General features: G+C 41.4%; 1 protein-coding gene across 4 annotated transcripts in view; it reads right to left on the bottom strand.

Moving 5' to 3' along the window:
- Prdm2 (PR/SET domain 2) overlaps nucleotides 1-21,750 on the bottom strand; it is a 103,867-nt gene that overhangs the window by 64,649 nt on the left and 17,468 nt on the right. For 3 of the 4 annotated variants that reach the window (XM_021650239.2, XM_021650240.2, XM_060379126.1), the window contains exons 2-4: nucleotides 17,760-17,833; nucleotides 2,832-2,946; nucleotides 1,006-1,109 (exon numbers count right to left, since the gene is read on the bottom strand). In XM_021650239.2, the coding sequence (XP_021505914.1) occupies nucleotides 1,006-1,109; nucleotides 2,832-2,946; nucleotides 17,760-17,768 (228 nt within the window). In that variant the 5' untranslated portion in view covers nucleotides 17,769-17,833. The remainder of the gene's footprint in view (nucleotides 1-1,005; nucleotides 1,110-2,831; nucleotides 2,947-17,759; nucleotides 17,834-21,750) is intronic. The other variant, XM_060379127.1, reaches the window with a different exon arrangement.

The following is a 21,750-nucleotide window of genomic DNA, read 5'->3' as shown; positions in this document are numbered from 1 at the left end:
CTCACTGTCAGACCCTATCACCAACAGACTCATAAGAAACAAACACAAAGTGATGAAACTGTTTGATCAAGCTATATAACCTTTACAACCTTAAGAACTGGACCCCTCCCCATGCCCTGAGATTCTTGGAGGGATGTGCCCAAACATTTTACTGTCAGGCTTTGGTGTGTCAACAAGTGTGAAACAGATACAATTCCTTCTCATTCAAACTTGTAAAGAAGTCATGCCCTGAGGTGCTTCCTAGTGCACTGACCTGCAGAATCCCATGCAAAACTCAAGAACATTATCAACATATGTAGTCACAGGTATCCTAATGAGGTGTTTTCAGTACCCTGCTTTTTAAATGGAAGGCTTCACAGCCCACAGGTTAAGCCAGGAAGCTGGTGTAGCAGCAAATACTGGCCAGGCAATCTGGAAGAACATGTGTAACTATCCCACTGGTCCCAGGAGACCTGGCTCAGACTGCATCTGCTTGAACCTACACAGCAAGGCAGCTCCTCATTTACTGAAAGCTTCTATAAAAGGCTGAAACTGCCCTGCTTTATCCTCTAGGGCTATTGGAAATACAGGAAGCAGAAAAAAAACCTTTTGCAACAGTGAAAGTTCGATGTAAATGTGTCACGTGCTATACAGGTCACCTCTTGACTGTTGCGGGGACATGGAGACTACTTTCTGACGTGCAGAGGGAAATCTAATTCTGTTCTTTGTGGCCTCTGGGCTGTGTTTTCTGGTGTATTTGTGTCATTTGTAAGTGACACAAAAAGTCAAGGTCTTAGGTATATGGCAAAATGCTTTAGACAAAGAATACAAAAAAATAGATGTGCCATTTTCCATCAAGAACAACCAAGCAGCTTCAAACTATACACACATATACAAACAACAGTCTACCCAGAAAAATTCACTTTCTCTTTAACAAAAAAAAAAAATTAATTTTTAAAGAACACATTAAACTGTCAATTCCTGTGGGAACAGGGAGGGTTCTATTAAAGTGCTTGAGACTCTTACCTCCCACATGTACACATTATTCCTGACCTGCGATCTTTTCTTTTTGTCACCAACAAATGGCCCAAACTTTTTCCCTTTTAAAATTGGTTTAGTAGCCCAGACTCCTAGAAAATAAAACAAATATTTTTATAATGTAATATGGTTATTTAAATATTGAAAGCATTTATGTCATATAGTTTTACAAAACAATTAAAAAGCTAGGTTGCCTAACAGCAAGACAGCTGTGATTAAGTTCAATCAAACCAAATAAAGGCCTCCAAGGGATTCTGAGTTTCCTTCTGTACACCCCTCAGTATTTTCTAAATAGTCAGTAAAGACGCTGCATTGATTATAACTTTTTAAAAGTTTATATTAACTTTTATATGTAAAATAGACCATATATAATACAAACACTTGAAAGTTAACATAAGGAAAAAAAATACAAATGGAACAAAACTTCAAATAATTTAAATTCTTCATTCAGTCTTTCTACAGGATCTCAAACTAAGTGTAAGTCGTTCTCCCCTCCATCCCCCCCCCCCCCGCCATGGGGACAGTCTTTTTTTATCTTGTTTCATTAATTAATTCAATTTACATCTCAGTTATAGACCCCTCCCTCTTCTCCTCCCAGTCCCCCTCCTTCCCATAAATTGTTCTTATAATGCTCTTATAATGGTTACGACTTATTTTATAAATAAATATTTTTGAAGTTGATTTGCCCAATTAGAGTGGAAAAATCTTTCTCTCTTACTAGCTTTGTGAAACACAGTTCATGAGACATCTTGCCTTGCAGAGTCTCAAAGAGTCAACATACATGCTAACCCATGGCATCCTTGGGATTATTTCTATCCTCTAGTCACCTATCATAAAACCTATCATAAAGCACAGAGATATGAAGACACAACAGTAGAATGGCAGGAGCCCAGAAGTCAAGAGAATCTTGCATTCTGGACAGGTTCCCCCTGTACAGAACAGAAGGTGGAGGCTAGTTCCGCTACGTGTAGTTAGGACGCACACACTCCACTCCCACCAAGAGTCACCTAGAAACTTCGTCTGTGAACACTGACCATCAGTTGGTTAAAGTGTGGGACAGCTGCTTTTGTTCAGGCAAAATAATATAAAAAACCCCAACGCTCACTAAGTAAAGTTCCAATGAGAACTGGAAAAAGTGCTGGTCAGAGTCATACATACTCACTAATCATCAGAAGAGCATCTAAAAGCCAAAAAGGAGGGTGTCAGTATGATCTGTTCAATAGTGTGTTTTTACAAGATTTTTACAGCTTACTATCAGCCTTGTATCTACAACTTACAAACACAAAAATAAATAAGCTTATGTGTTCAACAAGAAATTGTAGCCAAAAAATAAAAAAAGAAGGAAAGAAATTGTAGCCAGCTTATGTCATTCATTCAAATACCCACAGAGGGTCCTTAAGTGTCTGCAAAAAATGGTGAGACAATGGGTAAAGCAGACTATCAGTAATAGGAACAAATGTAAAGTCAACTAAAAGTAAGGAAATAAATGTGATACCATAATCACACTCAAGGCACAGTGAAATCAGAGGAAACCACCCACTCTGCGGGACAAGGCTCACAGAGATGCAGAGGAGGGCACACTGAGCCATACAACCAAGAACAGAATATGCAGGTTCAAAGAGATGGGGGTTAGTTTCCTTTTTATAACCCATGGCCACCCTGGATTCTTCTGAGGAAAGTACATATGGAACACATAATCTTCTCAGTGAGGGTCAACCTTTCCTTTTCTGGTATAATGCCCACCTCGCAGGATCCTGCTCCCACAAGAAGCAGCCTATTCTTTGTTGCATGACCCCCATGATGAGAGTACTCACCAATCCGACTCTTGTCAACCGCAGATGGTAAAAGTCTCACTTCCTCTGGAAGTCCTCGCAGTACGTGTTCAGGTACCTCAGCCAGAGTCTCAGTGGCTGCCACAGATTCAGTGTTCTGCAAGGCAAAGAGCAGAAGCATCATAGGAAAAACAAAGAAAACCAGAAATGCTGATTTGTTATTTGTTTTGCATTGCTTTTTAGTTTCTCATCCAATAGTCAAATAATGAGATTAACTGAAACTGGCGTATACAAAGCAGACTAGAGCAGGTCTGGAGTTGCTAAGTCTAGTAATGAAACACTACCAATCTGCAAGCTGGGATCTTCTCTGCTCTCTCTACCCACCTGTATCTAGTTTCAAAATAAGTAAGTCCCTAGCACTGCTCTGCTCTGCTCTTTAATGTCTAACAGAACCAGGCAGCAAAGCACAGCTTATGCCTGTTTCTAAATCAAAGGCTACCAGCAGCACACTACAACCTTAAAAAGAATAATTTTGGCACACTCCATGAAGGCCATTTGAGCAATCAGATGCTGGGCCCCTCCTGTCTCCCTCCAGCAACCTGAGCAGCTTAGACATTCTATAGAGAGTGACAGCTCACTTTTGGCCCTCACTTCAAGTGGGACTTTCCAAGAAGCACTAGCTAACCACTGTGTGCCAGATCACTAGATAGCAGAGACCATGATACCTCACAGTCCACAGGAAATAGAGAATGGAATAAATTATTTCTCAAAGTTTAGGTTGGAATTCATCAGAATCTTAAAAAATAAGATTAGTATTAGATGTTTATGCAAGAAATAAGGAGACTGGTATCAATGAGAAAAACAAGCATGTACCTTTCAGAGTAATTTCCAAATTTAATCAAATCATGAAAAACTAAAAAGATTAATTTTCCTACAGTGAAGCATTCTTAATTCTTGTTTGTTCATTTGTTCTTCAAGACAGGGGTCTCTTGTGTAGCCCAGGCCGTCCTACAAATAACCAGAGATCTACCTGTCTCTCCCTTCAGAGTGCTGGAATTAAAGCCATGGGTCACTACTGGCCAGCCTGAAGCACTTGTAATTCTTAAGAATGTTAAGGGTGGGCCAGGTTTGCTGGGGCATGCCTTTAATCCTAGCACTTGATCACAGAGGCAGGAGTATTTCTATGAGTTCAAAGCCATCCTGGTCTACATATCGACTTCCAAGACAGCCAGAAATGCATAACAGAGACACTCTGCCTCAAAAACAACAAAATACTTGGTGGCAAACAAAACAAAACAAAAACAAAAACCAAAACAGGCCGCTTTAACAAATGTCAATTCTAATCATCATGGCCAGCTCTCTGGCCAGTCAGACTCGGACTTTTCCAAGAGAACGTCTGCCCTGCCTCGGGGCAGCCGAACTACAGTGTGCTTGCTTCAAATGCACACATGCTTTGTTCTGCTCCGACTCACAGCCTTCTCTCAGCAAAACTCCCAACACACTAAAAACGCAAGTTCCAAACTGCCCCCAGAAAATGGCCTCCCATACTTCTAATTAGCTAAAAATATGAATAAACTTAAAAGACATTTCTCACTTCCACAGATGGTATTCGCATTTTAAAAGGTTTTAATCTAGAAGCTGGGTATTTGAAAAAATGAATAAGCCTTCTGCTAAAGGAGGAAAAGTACTGACCTGATAATTCCTATAATGTGATTAGTCTATGGAACCAATAAACTAAATAACACCAATAAATACTAGCCAAAATTACAAATGGGTAGGGCTGGCCACTTAGATAAACCAACGAGAGCTTTATTCCCTTTCCTCAGCTGTGGCCTACTGATCCTCCCCAAGAGGTAGGCGCACGTGTGCACGCGCGCGCACACACACACACACACCTCACATACAACAGACACATACGACATATATACCACAAAGAGAAAAAGACAGACACATACACATACCACATATGAACACCTAGGAAACTGAGGCTTAGGGAAGTGGCCTAAGTTGCTCACAGTTGACTCTGAACACTGGTCTATCATTAAAGCCCAAATCTACAGTCACTGTAAATTCCCATGAAGGCCCATTGGAATCATCTGAAATCCTCTGTCCCATAGTATCCAGACTCATAGGAACAGCAGCAGGGATGATCTTCCATAGGAAATGTGTAGCTTCAATGGAGACACACTAAAACTCCTGAAATACCCGTAAAAATAAAGGACCTCAGCAGGGCTTGGAGGTGGGAGGCGTATGAGCCTGTTTTGGATCAATGCCTTATCTGAGATGTGTCTCATGTTTTGTTTTGTTTTGTTTTTGGTCTTGCTAAAGAGCCCTGACTCAAACTCAAGATCTTCCTGCCTCAGCCCTTGAACGACTGGAATTATAAAGATGAGACTAGGATTATGAAGGTAAGACACCACAACTAAACTCAACCCACCAGTATTAATGTGGGTTCATCTTTCTAGTAGAAGCTTTCTTTTCTGTCCACTATAATTGCCTTCAATAAAAATAAGACCCAACTAAATTCACAGCAGAACATTATGGATACTGTCAGCTATGACCCCCCACAGCCCGCCAACTGCTAGGACAGCTCCACAGTTGCAAACTGCTCAACACAGTCCTAGAAGCAACACCTTGGGGAGTGGAAGGCCTACTTAGCCACCCCCACTTTCCTTGTTTTTCTTTTAAAATTCTTAGGCAATTTTTCATAACTATTTGTGTAGCTATGTGTTGATTGTGCAGTGCTGTGAGACAACAGTAGATACAAACAGTATCTCTCTCATTCCCAGTGCTGGAAACTCAAAATAATTGTTTGAGTTTACATAGTTACATAAGTATATGGTTCTTTGTAAAATGATTCCTGGAACATCTTTAAAAAATATAGTGTGGCTCTTGGTCCTTTCTCTCTTGGCCTCTCTTGGTCCTTCCTCTCTATCGGGGCTCCCCCTCTTTCTTCCCCCTTCTCTCTCTTTTCCTCTCTCCCTCTTTTCCCCATCATGTCCTGTTCTCCCTGCTCTCCCTTCTCCCTCTCTCTCCATATCTACCCAATAAACCTCTTTTATATATAAGAAAAAAATATATATATAATAGTGTGTGTGGTATGCTTGCTCACAAGTATGAACTTGGTAAAGTCTAGAGGTGCAGAAGCCATGAATACTAAGGCTGACTACACAAAAATCCTTTTTATTCGAAAATGCAATTTTAAAAACAAGCAACTTAGAAATAAATCTTTGGAGCAAATATATACATATATATATATATAATTTTTTTTAAGTTCTCCCCTACAGTACTCATAAGCTGGGCTCTTTCCTCCATTTACTTAGTTCCAGCTACATTTTCATACTCTGAACTGACTGGCCTTGGTTCTTATGTGAAACAAATAATAACTGTTTCTCTCTCTAGTCTTAATCTAAAATAAACTACAACACCTATTTACTTGATACTAATGCATTCGTATATTTCTGAGTCCCTACTGCAATCTAGATTATATTGTGGGCACCCCATTTATCCCAACAATGCCTCTCTGTGGTGAGGAATGGCCCAAAACCAAATGAAAACAATGCCCAGTGCTCAAAATAAAAATCAAGCATAAGAAGATGAGCAGTGACTGCAGTGGAGTAGAAGTGCCACTTCAGAGAAAATATACTATGCTTCAAGTATGACAAAAAGCAAAGGACAACAGTGGGAACCAAATCATGATTAGGAAGAAGCCTGGTAAACTCAGAGAACAGTTGGGCAAAAAAGGCCAGTGTGTCCAGAACAGAGGAAATGAGAGGAGCCAGAGCTAAGGCGAGAAGAGCCAGAGGTGAAGCCTAGACAACAGCATCCACCAGCATGGTGCAAAAGGCAAAGGAGGCAAGCAAACACAGAGCAGAAGTTATGTTCAGCAAATGACCTGCTGCTCCCTTAGACTCTCAGGCCCCTCCACAGTACAGCCCTGAAGTGTCTGTCCTTGCTGCTGCTGAATACATGCACGTTCCTGCTTTGGGTTTCTAATGAGACCTCTGTGTTCTATCGTTACAGGGCTTCTCTGCTGTCCTATAATGAGGGCTCACTCCAAACATGCCAGTGAGCAAATCTGGGGCAGCAAACATGAAATTTAATGTGGTAGTTAGTGAGTTACTGAGTCTTAACTAATTCACTAACTTTTGACGATCTAGTGCCCTCAACTTTCTATTCCCTCAAACCAAAGAGAGCAGTCATCCCCAGCTGAGGGCCACAGGCCTCCCTTCTTCCTTCAGTCATTAACAAACACTTCCTAGCCAGGCAAATGCCTTTAATTCCAGCACTGGGGGAGGCAGAGGCAGGCAGATCTCTGTGAGTCCAAGGCCAGCCTAGTCTCCAAAGCAAGTCCAGGACAGCCAGGGCTACTCAAAAAAATCCTATCTCAAAATAAAAAAAATAAATAAAAATAAAAACAAAAACAAAAACCCAAATCCTTCCTGAGTGCCTGCTCCATGCTTGCACTGTGCTGGGTAGCAAGGAAACAATGGTTAACGTGTCAACCTCCCACTCATGAAGCCCACCCATTGGGGAACCTCTGTTTTCAGTGCCTAACACAAGAAACCTTAAAAATGTGATGTTCCAGGTCTGACCTTACAGGAAACTGTGGAGACCTACATGCTTTCCCTGCCATCTGCCTGGGATCCCAGATGACTTTCTCATGTTAGATAGATAGGGAAGACAGATAGGGACTTGCGGGAGAAGATTCACATTTCCCTCAGGCCAAGGTGAGTGCTCAGTGCTTTTTGAATGTTCCTTTATTTAATTATCACATGACCATACGGTGAGCGGAATCAACAGACTGGAAGATATCAGATACTACTCCAGGAAAATCCAAGCACATAATGCCCCTCTCACGAGGGCACTCCCTCCTTCCCTCCCTCCCTCCCTCCCACTCACACACTCACTCATTCACTTACAGGCTCACTCACTCACTGTGTTACAACCTGCAAAAGGTACTTTTATGAACCCTATTTTACAGAGGAAGGTGAAACTTGCCCATAGTCACACCAGTATGTGGTAAAGTTAGGTGATCCATGCTAGGCAGGCAGGCCAGGATCTGGATGTTTAGACACCAAGCTACAGGGCAGTCCTGAAGAATCACTTTCCACACTACACAGTGTAATACTGCAGTCAGATGGAACCCAGATGGTCTCGATTGCCCAAACCTTTCCAGGGTTCACAAAGTCAGACCTACTGTATAACATGGAGAGATCATCTGCTATTTTTACCATATGGAGTGGAGAGTGAATTTTCTGGAGACTGTAACACATGATAACATCATCATTCTGACTGCTGACAAGATATGTAAATACTTAATTTCTTTCTGATTTGTGATTAGACCCTGCAAGTCTAAAGTTATACTAAACCAATCCCTGTTTTGATACCTCCCCAGAGCTAAGTGGATGCTTTCACTGGAAAAGCTGAATGAGGAAAAGGACATGGGATGATGCAGCATTCCAAGGCAATGTTGGTAACCTGAGAAAACAAACTAGAACAATCTGCGATGCACAGTGATGTGCCATCGGGGCTGCTGTCAACCCCAGGAAAGACAAGAAAGTAACAGAGTTGCCGCTCTCCACTGGCAGATCCAGGAGGAAGCCACACCTCACAGCAGGACCAGTACCTAAAGGTGCCAATTTGCATTTGTACTGCTGGCCTGTGCACTTCCCCAAGGTCAGCCAGGCCTCCTCAAGTCTGTCTCCACTTTCCTCCTGGGGCTGGTACCTAGTGAGCCCTTAGCAGCTGGTATATCAATCAAGAGCATTAAACCATACACCCCCTGTCTAGTGCCTGGCACAGGACAGGACAGAAAAGTAAGGGCTATGAACAAATGAGCAAAGGTCCAGCTTCACCTGCTAAGAGGTCTGAGGCACAAGGCAATGAATGAAGGGTACATGGATCCCTGGGAGTGCAGAAAGGTTCATAGGAAAGCAGAGAACTTAAGATGCCATTATCTCAGAGTGAAGCAAACACAGGAAGAAATAGGTCCTTGTACCAGAAGCCGAGACAGAGGCAGAGACAGAAGCAGAACAGAGGCAGAGGAAGAAGCAGAGACAGAGACAGAGACAGAGACAGAGACAGAGACAGAGGCAGAGGCAGAGGCAGAGGCAGAAGCAGAGGCAGAGGCAGAGGCAGAGGCAGAGGCAGAGGGAAAGTAGGAAGGAATTCCAGCAAGGAATGTCGGCGACAAACAGGATGATGGTACTTTTGAAGTCTATGGTATCTGATGCTCTTATCCTTTCCAGAGCCTCCATTGCCCTGAAGCCTGAGATAACAAGGTAATGTCCCCTTGGTCCACACATGCACAGCAAGTGCTCCATGGGCCAATGAAGTAAAGCAGGTCAGATCTGACCTGTCTGCAGCACACAGGCTGATGTGAGGCATGCAAGTATTTCATCAGTAAGAGCAAGAGCTGCAGGTGTGCTTCACTCGTAGAGCTCATATTTAGCATGGAAAAGGCCCTAGGTTTGATCACTAATTACATATTATTCTCTCCCCGCCCTCCCCCCCCTCGACATACACACACCTCACACAAATTCAAGGTCCTGCCCCACTGGGGCAGCAAACAGAGGTTACAGACACATTGTCAGATAGAGTTTGTTTGGTCTTCTGGGTACTTTAAAGACAAAAAAGAAACAAACAAAAATCCCATAATTCTGTTGGGGGAAAAAAAGGGAAAAGGTTCCCATCTTGCCTTGGCCCCTGACAGGCACTAGGCATAGCCTCTGTGTTCTTTCTTCTCTGGATCAGAGGCTCTGTCACAAGCAGGCTTTCATGCCGCTGCTGATTCTAGGCCTCCATTCTTCCAACCCATCAGTTTCTTCTTCATCTCTCCAAGTTTAGTTTGAATCCCAGCTTATTCATGAAGAAAAACGACTCAGTATGACTGCTCCTTTTCTGAGTTCCTATTAGTTTTATATCATATACACACAGGACTCAAGGGCCACAGAAAAGCTGTCAGCAACACAACCCATGAGGTTGCTGTAGCAGAACAAGCAAAGGTCTAAGTTCAAGGGCATAGTAAGAGTGACTAGAAGGCATTAGAGGACCGGCAAGACAATCCAGCAGGGAAAAGCACTTGTCATGCAAGCATGACCTGAGTTCAAACCCCAGAATCCACAGTGGAAAGAGAGAACAGACTCCTCAAAGTTATCCTCTGACTACTGTGGCATGTGTGCCCCCAAGCACATATTATACATATACACATAATAGTAATGATAAATAACAACTTTAAATTAAAAAGAAAAAAAAGGCACTAGATTGCAGAACCACACTCTAGCTGCTGGTGGAAGTAGCAGCAATAACCAACAGTGTTCCCTGGCAGCCTGGAGGCTTCCTTTTACTAATCCATTTACCACCACGAAACCACAGGTCCATCCTTACCCATCAGGAGGCAAGCTAAAACCAAAAGGTCAGCCAGGTCAGAGAGGGATCGGTGCTCAGAATTGAGCATGAATGAATGAAAAGACCACAAAGATGAGGCAAGGTCAAACTGTCCTAAACCTTGCATACCAACACACACACAAAAAAAAAAACAAAGCTTCTTATAGTAGAAGTTTCGGTTTCTTTTTTTTTTTTCATCAATTACACTTTATTCATTCTGCATCCCCCCATAAGCCCCTCCCTCCTCCCCTCCCAATCCCACCCTCCCTCCTCCCCCTGTTTGCATGCCACTCCCCAAGTCCACTGATAGGGGAGGTTCTCCTCTCCTTTCTGATCTTAGTCTGTCAGTTCACATCAAAAGTGGCTGTATTGTCCTCTACTATGGCCTGGTAAGGCTGCTCCCCCCCCAGAGGGAGGTGATCAAAGAGCAGGCCAATCAGATTATGTCAGAGGCAGTCCCTCTTCACATTACTATGTAACCCAATTGGACTCTGAACTGCCATGGGCTACATCTGTGCAGGGGTTCTGGGTTATCTCCATGAATAGTCCTTGGTTGGAGTATGAGTCTCTGGGAAGTTCCCTGTGTTCAAATTTTCTTGTTCTGTTGCTCTCCTTGTGGAGACCCTGTCCTCTCCAGCTCTTACTATTTCCCAGTTCTTACCTAAAATTCCATTCACCTGCCCAACAGTTGCCCATCCGGCTCAGCATCTGCTTTGATAGTCTGAAGGGCAGAGGCTTTCAGAGGCCCTCTGTGGTAGGTTCCTAGGTTGTTTCCTGTTTTCTTCTTCTTCTGATGTCCATCCTCTTTGCCTTTCCGGATGGGGATTGGACATTTTAGTTAGCGTCCTCTCTCTTGCTTAGTGAAGTTTCGGTTTCTTTGTAAACTCAATTATGCTATGTAAATATGCTCGTTTTAATCCCAAGTGTGGGATTTTAGTTGGGCTATAATCTGTTCACTCCTGTTAACTGTCTCCAGCAGGGTGTGGTTTTTGCCAGCTGGTAACCACCTGCCTCTTGCAGCAGGAGATGGGTGTGGCCTAGGGCTCAGAGTAGATATAAATTGAGAGCCCAGAGTGAGAAGTGGGCCTGCAGTGTTGGCCTGTAGTGTGTAAAACTTTGGAGAAATGGATGGTGTGGTGGTTTGGAGCAGAGAGATAGAGAAAAACACTGGGGCCCAGCAGTTTGAAGAAGACCGCTGGCTGCGTCTGCTGTTGACTGAGATTGGTCCAGCCCTAAAAGAACCCTCGACCCTAAACAGCCAGGAGATGTAAAGGGATCTGGGCCCTCTCCCCACTAACCTTCTCTCTTCTACCTAGGTTTGGGAGGTTGGAAGGGAGGTTGAGGCCTAAACACCCCAAATAAAGTAGAGTTTAAAAACAAGTGCTACAGTTTCCCAGTTGTTTAAAGAAACACAGTCCAAGGGGTTTCTTTCCCCAATTTTCATATAGTCTGTTTCACTAAAAAACCACACCCATGTTTATAAAATTGTTAATACATCTAGCAGAATACAGGATTTTAAATGAGATTTAAGTGCCATTATTAGAATATAAATTTCTTATATTATACATGTATTGAAATCTAAATCATAACAACTCGGAATACCTTATGGAAGTCTTTTTAAATCTGAAGATTTAAATTTGTATTTATAATTATAAACATTTCTTTGCTACATAATTAGCATATGCTAAAACGGACTATTTTTAGTGCTACAAAAGAGAGGGAAGAAGATAATGAAAATGAAAGCAAAAAGCCACCACAGTGCTAACCACCAGGTAGAATCAGAGCTATGAACAGACTTAGCTAAATATTCAGATGGTCTTAAAAAAAAACAAAAAAAAAACAAAAAAAAACAAACTCTGCAATATAAATGAAGCCACAATGCAGGCAACAAACTGGACAGATGGCAAAACCATCGGAAGATAAATGCTCCGTGTGACTGCATGTAACACTAGGGGACAGGACAATTCAAACTGTAGAGACAGAGCTGTACTGGCCAGCTACACCCAGTAGCTGCCTGGGTGAAGGACTAATCAGCAAGGGGAAGCCTGAGAAACAGAAATATCCCATCACCAGGAAATGGCCTTAACGCCATGAGTGCAGATGCGTGACAAAGGGGTACACTGTGCTGCACACAAATCACACCTCTGAGGTGAAAATCTGGGGGGGGGGGGCTAGGAGTCTCACTTACTGTTAAACAACTTAAAATTTAAGCCCAGAGATAAATATCTGTGGTAAAACGTTAATGAAATACTCAGAAAACAGTAAAGCAGTTAGAATTACAATGGAAAGCTAAGGCAAACAGCAAGGAAGAGTTTAACTAACATTGTAGAAAAACAGTAATACAGCAAACTTCAGCAGCAAACTACATTTTAACAAGAATGAAAATGATGGAAAAATATTTTAAAACAAAATAGTATCAAATTTTAAAAATACAACTGGAATAAACACAATGTCCATTTTGTGTGTGTGTGTGTGTGTGTATAAAAAACTGAAAAGGAAATTGAAGTATGTTACTTCAACACCTCCTTGAAGGAAAACAATAAGCAGAGGCTGTGGAAATGGCACAACATCAAGAGCACTTGCTGCTCGATCTCAAGGACCGGAATCTGGATCCCAGCACCCAGACTCAGAAATACCTGTCGCTCCAGCTCCAAGGAATGCAAGGCCTCCATAGGTACCTACATTCAGACACATGCACACATACAAAAATAGAATAAATATTCTTTAAATGTATGAAACTTAAGTTTTAAATATTTCATATTTACAGATAGGAAAGCCAACTTACACACAGACATAAAAATCTAGCTGACCTCATAATTTATAATCCTAAATACGTATTAATCTTTGAATCATCATTAAACCAAAATGAACCTTTAAGACATCAGACAGGAATACCAATATAACAGAATAGAAAATGTATTATTTTAATTAATATTTATTTATTAACCCAATTCAAACATTACTCTACTTAAACTCTCCTAAACTCCCCGATCCCTCAAGCAAAATCCTCTCTGATCTTTTATAAGCCCATGAAACTGACCTCATACCTCTTCACCTGGTTCCATGTAGCCTCAGAACCAGCTTCTCCTTCCTCACCGCACTCTGCCAGCTAACAGCTGACACAAACTCTGCTGAAATGGTGGCTGTTACAAAAGGTTCCATCTACTGTTTTACATGAGCAATATGGACTAACAGTGCTTGCTGGCTTTTAAAAATAAGGACTGGGCATGATGGTATAGACCTTCAATCCTACCATTTGAGAGGCAAAAGCAGGGGGATTAAGGTCAGCCTGGTCTATATAGTGAGTTCCAGGACAACCAGGGTTATGTAGAGAGACTTTTTGTCATATATATATGATATATATATCATCATATATATATGAGTAAGCAAATTTTATTGGCCTTTCATGAGACTGAATATGATAAGTAATTCTACTTCTACACTTTACCCATAGTAAGATACAAATGACTTCCACAGCACTGACTCTCTCATACCAGTATCACCCTGTACTAGAGTCTTTGGTGGTACCGATCTTCTTAAGCCAGGCTCATCCCCTCACCTAGTGATTTCATGTATGTCACTGCCCATTATTTTCTTTTCCTATATTGGTGTGCACTTGAATTCTGGCTGTGTCCCATCCTGGTTTTAAGATCAGCCTTCTGCGTAGTGCAGAGAGCTTCCTCTAACTCTCCCTGCCACTCTTCCTTACAGACACTTGCTGCACTGACTGTCTTCACAGTGCTTTCACTATGCACTGCAAAGTGCCTTGCCTGCCTCTGAGCACACAGACTGCACAGCCTCATCTGCTGGGTTTACTAAAGTGTCCTAACATGCAAATAAACACCCGGGAGAGCCAAGAGAAGCGAACTGCAGATAGCTTAAAACAGTGCTCAGAGCTGGATGTGCGACACGGAGAGGTCACAAGCTTCTCTGGTTATTTTACTGTCTTTAAAACTAGCAACAAAAGCAAAACTGCTCTGCTACTGGTTAATGGCAGTTACGTAGGTCACTGTTCAGAAGAGAGAGATGCTGTGACTACAGTTACTATAGTGCCAGAAAGTTGCAATATTAATAATAATTTCAGCTACAAGAAAAAAAACTCCAGGGGGAAAAAACTATATAACTCAGTAAGTTAGTAATGAAGGTAGTCACAGTAAATCCTCACAGCTGTCTTCAAATACTATGGTTTTTCTCTGCTACCAGAAACCTGATGGGATTATATACCCCCACACACCAATTTTAAATGCTATCTGCCAACATGAATATGGCCAATTAATGTCACAAATTAACACCAAGCCGCCAGTCTCTTGTTCCTGTGTAACTACAACAGCATGGCACCACACTAATCCACAAAGGGTATGCAGCAGAGACCAGAAAATAAATTGGTGCTGTTAAGCCACTGAGCTGGGTTGCTGTTTGCTACTTCTGCAAAATCGAGTATATCTGGGCTGCTACAGTAACAGGCTTTACATCTGACAGGCTGCTGGCTCCAAGGCTCCTTTTCTCATCCTGGAATGACCACTCTTGCTTGGGCTGCAGTCTCTTCAGTCACAAAGTGGGAGCTCTAATGCCTGCATTTCACAGGGTGCTTTACAAAGACTATCAACAGGAGAATATGTACACATTCTTAACAGGGCACCTGGCAAGTGTGCTGAGAACTCAGCAGACGCCATGTGGAATTAAACTCTAGCATGTCTAAGCCAGGCTATTTTGAGCCTATTTACATTGTACCACTAAATAACCTAGGAAACAGGAGCACATCGCTGAGATGATCTCCAATTTACAATAGTCTGAGATACAGAAGAATAAAATGTAATTTCTTTGGTTTTACAATGAGGTTAGCAAGATGTAACCACACTGAAAGTCCAGGAACAACTGTATGGGGTTAGTATGGAATGTTAGTGAGGAAACAAAGGACAGCTATGATCCATGAGGGCAAGTGTGACCTAACTGCCAGCCAGGCACGGTGGTGAAGAGAAACAAGGATTCACCTGCACAGCAAGCTATGCTCCCTTTCAAGATGAAAGAGATGGCAAGAAAGTAAGCACTAAATGAGAAACAGAGACGAGGAAGAAAGACAAAGAACTCATGTTCTTGGGGGGAGGCATGGGGCCCCAGAAATGGCTGCAGAGGGAGAACCTAGCGAGCTACCTCTCTAGGAGGGACTTGGAACACAGCAACACAACAGGGTGGTGTGCACAATACGGGCAGGCTCTGAGCTCTATCGCCCGTCTTAAAGGAGTCTCCTCAGCAACATGACCCTCCCTGATCAGGCAGGCCTGTGCCTCAACTGGCTCATTCTTGGGTAAGAAGTGAGTCTGTGCTGGTGCCTCAGAGACTACAGCCATCACCAGACCATCACCAGCTCTGACTGCCAAAAGGCAACAATGATGCTAATCATTTCCTGGAGAGAAAATGCCATCCAACCACAGGATAACTTTAGGATTTTAATTTTAAGTCAGTCTTGCTTAAGTTTAAACTTTTTTCTACCTGTATTTTGTTGTGTAGTTATTTGGAAATTTTTAGTACAATCTGGCTGCCAATGAGAGTGATAAATTCAAGAACAAAAATATTTTTTAATTACAAGAGCAATTGTGAAAACACTGATGAGCTTAACGTTGCAGCATAATAATGAAATTTAACTGAAAATGCCTACAAGTTTAAGTCAAGAAAAGTGGAAAGGTTTTATGATTCAAATAAAACTTTCCTCACTGTCAGCACATTTAAATTACACAAAAATCAGAAACGTGCCAGCCATTGGAACACACATGGATACTTTCCTCCTAATACTCAGCACTTGGCTTCAAAGGAAGTCCTGTACAAGCTAATATTAAAACTTGTCAAAAGTAACATGAGATTGCTGAAAAGCCAAAAAATGAAATGGTTATTACTACAGCACTTCTGGAACTAGAACAGAATAGAATAGAACGAATACTCTTTGTTTGACACAATTGAGATATTAAAGAAAAAGCATAACCGATCAGAAAATAATAATAAGGTCTAAACATACCTGAAATCTTACTAACTCGGTAGGGCATGAGAATGAATGCATGATTAAGCCTAAGCTTAACTGTCAGCTCCTCAGATAAATAAACACAGAACAACACAGTAAGAACAAAGTCCATGCTCAAATCCCAGTTTATGAAGTCACCATCGCTCTAGCCTACCCCAGAGCCGACTCCTCAAACAGACCCCAGACTGCAGAAAAGCCAAAGCCTTTGAGTGGCCAGGTTCACATTAAGCATCAACCTTAAATTGGGAGAATAAATGAAATGCATACATAAATATACCTCTGATGGATGATGACCAAGAATCCATTCTGCTTTTTCCCTACCCCCTTACCATTTCAAATAAAATCTGCCTTCAAAAGCATGTCAGTAAATCTTCAACTATTACTGTATGTAATGGAGACCATGTGCCCATGTGCTCGCCAGACTCGTGTTTATGAGGTATAGTCCTATGTATTAAAATAAACATATTTCTGATCATGAAAGCAATGAAAAGAAAATCAAAACAATCGACTCCAACAATTTCATCTCTCTCAATGCAACATGGGACAGAATTTATTAAACTTCATCACCTCACGAAATTAAACTTGTGGTTTCTAGTTAGAAACACCTGGAAATGATAAAAAAAAAACTATCTAAAAATTCAATTGATAAGATACAAAATGCTTTCACATCTTAAGAGTTTTAAGCTATGAAGTTAAAAAAATTACATACTTCACATTTTTGTGTTTTATCTTTAAAAAATTGTTTATAAAAATTTAGGAGAATGTTGCTAATTTTTTTTTTTTTTTTTTTTTTTTAGACAAGTTATCTCTATTCTATAGCTCTAGTTGCCCTGGAGCTAGCTCTTTGGAACAGGATAGCCTCAAACTCACAAAAATCTACTGGCCTCTACCTTCCAAGTGCAAGGATTAAAGGCATGTTCATGAAAATTTTCTGACATCCAGAAATGTAACTGTGAGAACAAGACAAAAAATACAAGTATTGCTCTAGAATGCATTAAAATCACATAGCTAATACTACTTATCAGAATACCCTTAAGGTTACAGAAATATCCCATAGCAGAATAGTTTAATCTCCCAGTAATCGCATAGCCTCCAGCAAGAGAAAAACATCTTATATTTTGCATTTGCATTCCATATTTTATACAAAGAACTTTTCAAAGACAAGATACTAGAAAGTTTCTGTTTGATCAGTAGTGGTCTCTAAAATGACTTTCAATCTCAGAAAATTACGAAATAGAAAGTTCAGAAAACAAAAACTTTGTATGCACCAAATAAACACAAACAACCCTACCCCTGAGTGTGGCAGGTTAAAAAAGTCTGAGCTAAAGTTCCTAAGAGTTAGTCTCTCTAAGGAGCCACGGAAACACGAACCCACAGCAAGCAGTGCACATGCCACAGCACACACAAACTCACACTACGAAAGCAATGGACGAATAATGGTGTTAAGAAACAAAAGCAAACATCTAAGAGGAAGGAATGAGGGTGTATGTATGTGCTGCTATCTTTAAAAATCAATAGCTTGCCTAACATCTAGGTCATGAATTTATATAAATTATTTTTAAACTCACCTGATGCATTTTCAATTCCTGTTGTATTCTGTAAAGATACACACAACAAAGAAACTTCTTTGATTACATGAACCCTAAAAAGAAAAACAGACAATTGTAATATGCACCTGCCTATAAGTTTACAGTGACTTAAAACCACATATGCGCTACAGGGTGTGCTGCAAGGGCTATTCAGAAAGCAACCTGTGCCAGTCAACCTCAGTCCACACCGACAACTAACTTCTCAGATTCATTGTAACAATAAATACATTTCTCACTAAGCCTTATTACAGTTTCACTGTACTCTATAATTATGGCAGACGCATCAGAAAGACATCATATTTTTGGTTAGAAAAAGAGAAAAAGGAAGGAAGGAAGGAGGGAGGGAGGGAGGGAGGAAGGTAAGGGATGGAGGGAGGGAAGAAGGAAGGAAATCTGAAATACATTTCTCACTAAACCTTATTAGTTTCACTGTACTCTATAATTATGGCAGACGCATCAGAAAGACATATTTTTGGTCAGAAAGAGAGAAAAAGGAAGGAAGGAAGGAGGGAGGGAGGGAGGGAGGGAGGGAAGGAGGAAGGTAAGGGATAGAGGGAGGGAAGAAGAAAGGAAATCTGTCTTGGAAAAACAAAAACAAAAAGTCAGAAACACAAAGCCTGGAGGAGTAAGTGGTGTAGTGGTATACGACACGGTCATCCTTCTTTTGCCATCAATATTAGCTGCACGCAAACACAATTAGACTCCATTACTCTGTTTTTACTAAAAAGGGCCACCTGAAATTCTCTTCAAAGGGAAGAATAAAAAGCAGACAGTACCATGCAAGAGCTTTTAAAAGAGGCCTGCAAAGAGCTACAATTATATCTCTAAAGTGTTATGTATGGCATAGTAAAAGACATGACAACAACAGTTCTTCTTGTAAATACATATGGCATACAGTCACAGACCTTGTAATAGTGCAAGCAACTGACCACATATACAATGAGGATCCTAAGATTGTTGTGTTGTCTCAGGTGTAGCATTGGTCTCAGCAACAGTGTACCACTACATTATGTGACATTTAGAAGTAAAACTGCCCAATGATACATTGTCAGAACACAGCCTTAAGTGTTGTGTGACTATATTCACTTCTAACTAATTATCTACTAGCCAGGTGTGGCATCACATTGTTATTCTAGCGCTTAGTAGAGACAGGAAAATTCAGAGTTCAAGGCAGCCTGAGCTACATATAACACTGATCTGAACTTTAACAAAAAAAAAAAAAAAAAAAATGCAGACAGCCCTTTCTATATAATGTATACCCTTGCAGGCATGAAAGTTCATGCCTGCAATCCTGGCATTTGAAAAGTGAAGGTAGGAAAATCAGGAGTCCAAGGTTATCCTGAGCTACATGACACAGTATCCAAAACAATAGTAATAATTAAGAATTTATAAAATAAATTAAAAATATATAAAGATACAATGTATGCCTCAAGTGAGTTTATATCATTCTTATATGCAAATCATACCACTTTCAGTAGATCCTCTACTGAAGCATTGTAAATGTCTCCAGTAAGCACACATACCATGAAGTATAATTTTTTTTACAAGACAATGCCTACATGTTAACTGTCTGATCTGACTATCAATAACACGAGGCATGTGATGTAATGGCACACACTATAGACTGGAAGAATAAATGCCTGCCCCACCAGAAGGAACAGTGAGTGCTCTGATGAGCTACATTCTTAGCTGGTTCTCTAATGGGAGCTTTCTTTCTGTTCTTTCCTTGAGCTATTGAACCATATCCACCTGACGGATGTCCTTTAACAAGCAAGGTATTATATTTAAATATAGCCTTGCTCATCTGAACTAAGTCTTATGGGTACTAGACCCAAGGAATGTATTCCACAGCATTCCATCTTGTTACACAGGTCAGTTTTGGCTAAGCCAATATAAACTCTTAGTATATTCCATAGATAAAATGTCAAGGTAACTGACCGCAACCCACGGAGTCAGTACCTTTAAAGCAGTGGTTCTCAACCTTCCTAATGCTGCAACCCTTTAATACAGTTCCTGATGCTGTAGTGACCCAACCATAAAATTACTTGTGTTGCCACTTTTTAACTGTAATTTTGCTGCTGTTATGAACTGTAATGCAAATATCTGTGTTTTCCCAAGGTCTTAGGCAACCCCTGTGAAAGGTCATCCAACCCCTCCCCAAGGGGTAGTGGCCCACAGGTTGAAAATCACTGCTTTACAGTTTAACACTGAGCATCTTTCTCACAATTATTCACTATGACCTTCCCCTGTATACATAAAATACAGTGAACACACTGCCCCTACCGCCTGCGACTTCATCTGTTATCCTATTTGAATGTAGCTGTGGGGTATGAAGAGGTACTAAGATCCATGGTCTCTTAGACACTCACAGCTGACCCCATACAATGTTCATTGGCTGCTATCAATTCCTCTAGGCCTGTGTGACACCTAGGCTCCAGCTTTCTCTTATCTTCAAGCTTTTATATGTGAAGTTATAAATTTTGCCATGGGAACTTCTTTGAGGAAATGACAAGACATTACAGTAAAATACAGTATTTTGCTGAGATGTCTGGAAGAATGAAATTCCTACGCCATTTTCCTCAGTGTTGTTTTGCTTGAGACTCATCAGCATCACTGTAACCAACACATATGACGCTTCTTCTAGGAACAGCAGGCCTGTGCTGCCTTCACGCACTTACTTTGGTGATCTGCTATGAGGGACGCACTGGCATCTTCAGCTTCAGGCAGGCTGAGAACACTTGGTTATAGGCTACAAACCTGCTTCCCACTATTACTTAATGGTGTGATGCTGCTGTTTGATTGTTTGGGTTTGTGTAACTGGAATTTAACAGTTTTAGCAGGCTTTGCATATACCATGTAACTGACTCGACTAAAATGTACAGTATAGGAGTATTTACAGTGGTGCACACCTGTAATCCCAGCACTCAGGGAAGCAGAGGCAGGAGAGTCTCTGTGAGCTTGAGGCTAGCCTTGTCTACAAAGTGAGTCTAGTCAGTCTCCAAGTGAGTTCCCTAGTAAGGGGAACAGGGGCTGTCTCTGACATGAACTCAGTGGCTGGCTCTTTGATCACCACCCTGAGGGGGCAGCCTTACCAGGCCACAGAGGAAGACAATGAAGCCAGTCCTGATGAGACCTGATAGGCTAGGGTCAGATGGAAAGGGAGGAGGACCACCCATATCAGTGGACTAGGGAAAGGGGCATGGGAAGAGAAGAGGCACGGAGGGTAGGGGCTGGGATGGGAACAAGAGAGGGGGCCACAGCAGGAATACAAAGCGAATAAATTATAATAAATAAAATAATTAATTAATTTTTTTAAAAGGTGAGTCCAAGACAGCAAGGCTACACAGAGAAACCCTGTCTCAAAAAAGGAAAATAAATAAATAAATTTACTGGACTGGAGCACTTGTTGCTCTTGCAAAGGATTCAGGTTCTATTCCCAATACCCAATAGTGACTCACAACCTTCTGTAAAAAATCTAACACCCTCTTCTGACCTCCGCAGGCACCAGGCATGCACATACATATACACATGTAGGCAAAACTCTCATCCACATAAAATGAAATAAATAAATCTTAAAGAGGACATCTGCTGGGCTCAGAGCTGTACAACCTTAGCAGTGACAACACCTGCCGCAATGAAGCATCAGCAACAACTTAACCCACTTTCTGATTTGCCTATTCTGACCTTGCACTTTGTCAAGAGAAACAATGACAAAAGACTTAATGGGCTTCATTTTACATTCCAGAAAGTAGGCAGCACTTCATTCCAAACATGAGAGTAATGTGTCCCTTCACTTACCTGTTACTCTTCTCACCCTAACCACCTAAGTGTTAGTTACTACTGCTCATAGGCCACGAACAGGGAAGAGCCCTGACCTCTAGAAAGAGGCCCACAATGAGCAAATACAGAAAGGACCTGAAACATGGAGAAAGTGATGTACAGAAAAGCAACGAGAGATTTGGCAAAATGG

This window comes from Meriones unguiculatus, chromosome 3 (assembly GCF_030254825.1).
Source record: "Meriones unguiculatus strain TT.TT164.6M chromosome 3, Bangor_MerUng_6.1, whole genome shotgun sequence".
NCBI lineage: Eukaryota > Metazoa > Chordata > Mammalia > Rodentia > Muridae > Meriones > Meriones unguiculatus.
This window is presented reverse-complemented; position numbering and strand designations above follow the sequence as displayed.